The sequence below is a fragment of the Copadichromis virginalis genome, linkage group LG14, assembly GCF_057382275.1.
Source record: "Copadichromis virginalis isolate Kocher_CV1m ecotype Utaka linkage group LG14, C_Virginalis_male_GT1.1, whole genome shotgun sequence".
Taxonomy (NCBI): Eukaryota; Metazoa; Chordata; class Actinopteri; order Cichliformes; family Cichlidae; genus Copadichromis; species Copadichromis virginalis.
This window is the reverse complement of record NC_140631.1, coordinates 37,471,358-37,478,809: the sequence shown is the minus strand read 5'-3', so window position 1 is coordinate 37,478,809 and position 7,452 is coordinate 37,471,358. Positions and strand designations below refer to the sequence as shown.

Sequence of the window (7,452 nt, the reverse complement as noted above, 5' to 3'; positions counted from 1 at the left end):
ACTCTAAGAGAAATATGAAGGTGGCATTCAGGACAACCATTGGTATGCCATTGCTCTTTTGCAACCACATCAGGAAAAAATTATTAGATTTTCTATGATGATGTGCGTTATATATATCCTTAAACTCAGCTCTGAGAATCATATTAACTATAAAATAGCCCCTTTGAAGAAGATACGTCTCAGAAGTTTTTTGCATTTATATCATTTCACGAGCACAATGTCTGCAGTGTTTTATAATGGGATCAGCAGCAGCTTTGAGGTTAGAGAGGCAGCTCTCTGACCGTAAAGTTGCAGGATCAGGCCAGGCCTCAAGAATAGTTGGCTGGACCGAGGTCCTACATGCCGGCCTAGCAATCATGTGAATATTTTATTTATTAGCCATATAATATCATATTACATAATGCAGGTAAGTGTATGGTGTCAGTACTGACTTGTACATGAGCACGATAGAAAATAAGATGAAGAGTTTAACTGGAAAGATGCTGGTTTGGGCTTGATGGAAATGGTCTCTGCAAGTGTGTTTATGCTAACTAGAGTCACAACAGGCTGTACGGACAGAGTAACATCCAGTGTTGAGCAGAATGCAGTTTGGAATGGAATAATGTAAGACTGTATTTCTGTACCACAGCTGACACTCGAGAGCAAGAGTCTGAAAAACATTTGAAAACACTTTTGTCTTTAACAATATGGTAATGAATTTATCCGCATTTCTTTGAGCTTGTCACAAAACAAAACAGATGCAAACACATTCTTGACTATTAATTATTCACAATTGTTTTATCTAGAAAAATATAAAAACATTCATACATTTAGCTTCTCAAATTGTTATTTTATATCACTGTAAATCAAATGGCCCACACATACATGAAAAACTTAAGAAATCTTTTTGCTAGGCCTTTCCACTATATTTTGAATAATAAATAACTGTTTAACACAGACAATATAAAATATTCTTACATTTATGTGTAAGAACATTGCAGTATAAGCATTGTTTTATTCCTACAACTCATTAAGGAGTAACTTAGTCTGAACTCTAACCTAATTTTGCTGATTACCTTTAAATCCACACGAGGAACAAAATATTTCTGAATTAGTTTGCCTTACTTAACGTCTGATAAATTTGTCACCACTATGTTTTGACAACATTTCTGAAAACCTCAAAGAAAATCTGCTTGGGGCATACACACAGGATCAGTAAATTCTGTTTGGACTGAGCTTTGAGTGGCCAGCCAGCCGTTCTCAGCCAAAGCTGGTAGCAGCCAGAGAAAAAGTCCCAAATGCCAGCAATGTTAGTACAAGCAGTAGAAGCATAGTCCAGAAAATGGGAGTACAAATAGGTTTAAATCTTTGATTTCCAATTACTAACTTAGATACCTCAAATGTTGATAAGTTTTAAGAAAATAAAGAGTGGAGTTGTTACAAACAGGAGGTGGAAATCAAAGATTGCATGCACTGTGTGTCTGTGGATCTGCGATTGAAAAGTGATTTATGAGCGAGGAAAGCAACAATGTGATGAAACAGCTCATCAGCCCCACAGATCATCAGCACTTGCATGTGAACTTTACTTCATTAAGTTTAAAAGAATTCATAAGTTCCAAGCTGAAGACCTTAAGGTGAAAAAGTGCAAAATGGCTTATTCTTGCACACTTTAGTGACTATGTTCATTTTAACAAAGATGATGAACACTTTCAAGCATAAGCATAAGTAAACAGACAAATAGCCAGACAGACATTTAGAAAAAACATGCATGTTGTTGTTCATGTTTGCATGTGTCACCTGCTCAAAGCCTAACCTCTGAATTGTCGAATCATGTTCTGGTGCTTTTCCAGGGCATCCTCCAAGATTTTCTCTGCAGGATCCATTTTCCAGCGCCATTCAGTGCCGACAGGGTTGGTATGATGTCTGTTAGTGGAGCACAAACATGAATAAATAGGAACTAACAGCAGTCAAGATGTAACTGCTTCAGCAAGCACCAACCAAATGTAGCAATACAGCAAACTAAATATTAATCAAAGAGCAACCACTGTATCCTTAGAGATGGTATTACCTTCTTTGGAGACATGCTTCTGGAGTATAAAAGGGAAAATGAACACTGCTTGTGGCTACAAATGGAATAAATGGCCTAAACAAACTGTAAATATGGGCTCCAAACCAGCTTCAGTACAAACAAAGGACATTACACCTCATCGGTGGTATTACTCCATGGTAATTCTGATTTAGAAAGTCCAAGACTATTAGACCGTTTGTTCAACACAAACATCACTTAAAAAGTTAAAGACATATTTCACTAGAATAAAAGGAGCATTTAACGAGGTGCCAAATGCTAAGACTCAAGTTATTTACTCACAGATTGAAAGTGAATTATGTGGGCGTGTGTATTATCACCCTATAAAAACATATTAAGTGAAAGAATGCATGCTCTCCCTTTGGGTGTTAATAACACGTTCCAACTATCCAAGTGTGATGTCTATGTGCAACACCAAATCCTGGGGCATCACAAATTTCTGTCAGATAAGTATGCACACTCTAACGTGACATATACTGATGGCGTCCATGAAAATCTTGATCCACCTGTTGCCACAAAGAGGTGGATGGTGGGGGCAGCAGGAACAAAGCAGCTGTGCCCCGAAATTGCTTATTTCCTGTCATCCCACATAGCTGTAGTAAGGGAGACGGGCAGATCTGTGTTGACAGGGCAGCAGTTCACCACAGCACATTCTGACAGCGACCTTTCAGTGCTCAACACAGTCGCCTTTTCAAATGGAACTTGAAGTTGGTAAAAGGCCCAATCTCTCACTAATGCCATGATGAATCAGTGTCCACATTTAGGCCTTGCAGCTATGCAGACCATTATCCATCTGCACATAAAACATGAACTTCTATGGAACAGCGAGATCATCAACAGTGACTGGACTAAACCCTAAATGGGTTTGGTTTAAAAAAAACAAAAAACCCTACAAGTTAGTAACCAAACAGGCTAAAACTAGTTAATATATAGCAAAATAAAAACACTCCTAAAAACAGGAAACAGGAGTTATACCTTATATACAGTTGTGTAGCAATGGACAGTTAAAGTGATGGGAATAGGGCTGTTCGATATAACGATATATATCGGATGACGATATAAAAACGTCTATCGTTTCATTTTACGCTATTGTTTGTTTCGTGGTGTCGCAAAATAAACTGTTTACGGCAATATTTTTTCATCGTTTTGATGGTCACTGTATATTAATTTCTTAAAGTTCTCTCTTTCTCTTACATTTAATATAACCACACTACAGACGGACAAGCGCCGTTTTTAATGCGTTGTCATTAGCAACAACGACGGTAACAGCATCGCGTGTTCGCTTGTTTATGTTCCACATAAACCTTTCACAATAAAGCTCAAGATCCTGTTGAGACTTTTCAAAATAATCGCGTGAAAGAGCAGATTATTTACAGATGAGAATTAAAAAAAGAGCCGCCAGGTGCTAAAAAAATAAACCTTAGACTCAAACGTTAGAACAGGCTTTTCCCCGCAGCACGCCGTGTAATAAATACTCACAAAGAAAACGGCGGCCTTTACAACTTATGTCTAAAAATGTATAGTTTCATGCATCGGTTAAAACACTCGACTCCAGCTACATGACGCGCAGCTGGAAACACTTCACGCAAGTGGAGCTGCCCGAGATTCACAGAATTTACAGAAAATGTTATATTTTTGTGATTCATATGGTTATCGGGACGATAAAATTCTTATATCGGGATATGAGATTTTGGTCATATTGCACAGCCCTAGATGGGAAGCATAAAGCCTGTACCCAGAAGGACTAGCATCTTAATTAAATCACAGTATAAATAAGACATGTACTCTACTAGGGTATTAATATTGATAGGCTGAAAGATTAACTTTTATTTGGATCACTTAAGATTCTCCTTAATGATGTCAAACTAAAAGAGAAGAAGTTGAGAAGCACATACCTCCAGCAGAAGACACACTTGTTAGCACATGCGAGGCTGGGGGTAGTCTCCATGCACCGGTGGGACTCAATACCGTAGAAAGTGTGCTTGTAACAACCTCCCCTTCCTCTCAACATAGACTAAAATAAATAAATGAATTACAATTCATGCATTCAGTTTGTCAAAGCTGTAATAGAAATTTGAGATAATTTAAAGGAAGTGTTTTAACGGTTTATTTAAAAGGGTTGATTTCGTTACCTTAGTCCATCGACAAAGCTTCACTCCTGAGTGACTCCCAATCAGTTTATATCCTTCACAAAAAGGTAAAAACACAACGTGTTATAAATACGGCATCAAATCAGTGAAACACTTCACAATGCAGAACTGCACAAGTCAAATTAAGCTGAAAGAAACATGGACAATATACTTTTTATAGCTTTACTTCAGTAAAGCCTTTCAACATTCACAAAGTCTGATTTTTTAATGGCCCCATGCTAACAGCCACTGAACATCTCCAGCAAAGTGTCTACTGGCAGCTTGAAGCCATGTCATTGGGAGAAAGGAGAGAATGTTTCAGATTCCCTTTTTGCACAAAAAGGTCTGTGAGGAAAGTGTTTCAAATGCCCCTGAGGTGGGCCTCTCTATCCCTTTTAACACCATGGCCTCAAACCACTATGAACAGGATTTCTCCTCATTCTCCCTCATTAAAAAAAATTGAAAAGAAAAAAATCCGTCCCGCTCTATAATATCTGTCAGATGGAATCCTTTTATCCTCATGACTTGACGCATTCATGAAATCCCAGGAAAAAACACAAACAAACAAAAAAACGTGATAGATTAAAGAAGAAGGGCTGCCTTTCCTTTTCAAAATCATTTAAAATAGCTTTCTAGTAAGTACAGCAATACAAAGCCACACAAAGAATGTAGGCAGCAAGTTTAAAAAACAAAGCCTCCTATTTTGGAAGCTTGTGTGTGTTGTAGCTGCTATTAAAACCTTCATGAAATATCTAAAACACAAAAACACAGCAGGACATCTGTACCGGGGTGTGTTTGTGCTCGAACTGCTCCCACAGATCTCAGGTTTGATGCAAGATTAGTCAAATACAAAATGTTCCTCATCAAGGCTGTTTGTGGGTATATTTGCAGGAAAGGCTGAATGAATGAAATACACTTTTTTGATTTTTACACTTCAATGTAACAGCTTACCACTGAATCATCTTTTCACAAGTAACAAAAAAAACTGAGTGCAGGTCTACAAGACTCTGGACAACACAGTACTGAATCGGACCTGCTATTAGTGACTTTAACAAGAACAATGATTATCTTTGTGTTTGTGTGTCTCCATGCACTGTATATAAAAGATGGACATGTCTTCTGAATATGAAAAATGAAGTGATGCCATGTGTGCAGCGTCTCTCAGTTCTTCCGGTGAGAGCCTCCCCTCGCCATCATGTCAGGTTTAAAACACAAGATGACGACAATGAATATGCTCAATTCACATTAGACTTCACAAACCAACAGTTGATGTCACTGAGAATGTGTCCGTCTTTTTAATACACTCTATGATAACTGCACCATTTCAGAGAAACAGCATCGGAGAATATGAAAATTATAAAAACAGTTTACACTCATGTGATACTCTGTCTTTCACTCTTGAGCTGCTTGAGGGGAATGAAAGGAGCAGGGAGACAATGGCCTAACTGGTCTTCCACCAAGTAATGAAAGAGACGACTGCCAATTTACATATTAGAGTGACAATTTAAGCACAAAGATACCACAGATATCACCCCCACAACAGGTTTCACTCTTGACTTTGTGCTTTTCTTGTCTGAACCAAACAGGAAAGCTTTACCTGGTGTGTGGCACAAAGAAGAAGCCAAACTCTGTGTGTTGCACACTACCGGAACTGACTGAAAGTGACATTGGTAAGCTACTTTAATAATTAATAATAATTTACTAATTAACCTCTACCTTCTAGTTATGACTTTCCCTGTCACTATTTTCTTGAAATAGGTTTCTCTTGAACCTCGCTGATGGAAAACTATTTTGCACACTGTGCAGCACTGTGTTAAAACTTTTTTGGACAATGCACAAGAGCAGTATGTGACACTGGCATCCAATCCATGCCAGGAAAAGACTATACAGGAAACATATCCTTCCAAGGCTGAAAACCATGAAGACAATGCCAAAACTTTCATCCTTCCTTCTAAATAAAACAAACTGCCCTCCAGGACTAATTGTTGCCAACATAAACACCACGAAATAGGTCAACATTTGGTCAAATGAAGTGAAGTCCTGTGTTCAGTGTCCTATTTATAGAGTGTTGTGTAAGCTAACTGTGGGGGGTATTGGCTGAAAATGACTGCTGGCTTGTGTTTTAATAGTGGGATAGTAGAAGAGTAGAATAGTAAAATCCAGACCTAATGAGTAAAAAAAAAAAAAAAAAAAAAATCAGCACATGGTGCACAGTGGAAAAAAATAGCAACAATATAAATAGTGATGGATTCACAGACCTTTTAAACAGAATATTTTGATGTTATTTCTACTAGATAATGTTAAACCTTAATACAACAGTCCAATTTTCAAATAGCCTCAGTTAAAACAGACACTAGTTATACATTCATATTATTATTTAGACATTAAGTTAACATTAGATTAACATTTTAAGCTAATCTTTAGTCCTGAACTTACTATCTTAAACAAGCAAGAACTGAAATGCACTGCACCCACCCACAGTTTCCATGTTGAACCTTTAAATAACAGCTCATCAGCAAGGTTAAAACGTAATGAAATTTCAGCAACTGATTAACCCAAATATACTCCAATGGTTTCAACTAATTTCTTCTTTCTGCATAGTACGCCAGAGCAATAAGCACTGATAGCCATTAAATACTTAATGAATTGCAAAAATACATCTTTAGCCATATGAGTTACATTAAATTGTTATGCAAATACCTTTTAGTACCACATAAATTTAAAAAAATGGCATAACTAACAATCTATGTTTAAAGTGAAAAAAAACTTTGCTGCCCTCTGTGGAAAGATGAAGGTTAAATATATGCTGAGAGCAGCTGGTGCACTCTGTCTGTAATGAGATTTCTTTGGTTTACAATGCAAAGCAATGCAGCTAGATAACATGCATATATTATTCGCAGTCACAAGTGACACCCACCAGATGTTCCTTTAGAAAGCGATATATAATTTTACAAATACATCTTGAAGAACCATAAAACTACCACTGACTGAGTCAGTAAGCTATCAGTGCTGGTAACTTGGCATTTTTGGTTTCTAATTTGCTTTTGTGACTTCCCTTTTGCTAATCCTCAATTTTTTTTCTGAATCCTCTTTCCTCACCTTGCTTTGTCAGTGCTTCTCTGAGGGCAGGGGTGATCATCTCCCTTCTTTCCCCTTCGTCTTCAATCTTCTGCACTCCGTTTAATTTGGATAGCTTCACCATCTGGCCGTCTCTTTGACTCTCCTCTTTGCTCTGAGGCAGAAACAAAACTTTCAGTC

General features: G+C 37.5%; 1 protein-coding gene across 3 annotated transcripts in view; it reads right to left on the bottom strand.

The window, feature by feature from the left end:
- The window catches only part of tyw1 (tRNA-yW synthesizing protein 1 homolog (S. cerevisiae)), a 56,405-nt gene that overhangs the window by 33,835 nt on the left and 15,118 nt on the right, over positions 1-7,452 (bottom strand). For all 3 annotated transcript variants that reach the window (XM_085430767.1, XM_085430769.1, XM_085430768.1), the window contains exons 8-11: positions 7,294-7,426; positions 4,198-4,250; positions 3,961-4,079; positions 1,793-1,902 (exon numbers count right to left, since the gene is read on the bottom strand). In XM_085430767.1, the coding sequence (XP_085286893.1) occupies positions 1,793-1,902; positions 3,961-4,079; positions 4,198-4,250; positions 7,294-7,426 (415 nt within the window). The remainder of the gene's footprint in view (positions 1-1,792; positions 1,903-3,960; positions 4,080-4,197; positions 4,251-7,293; positions 7,427-7,452) is intronic.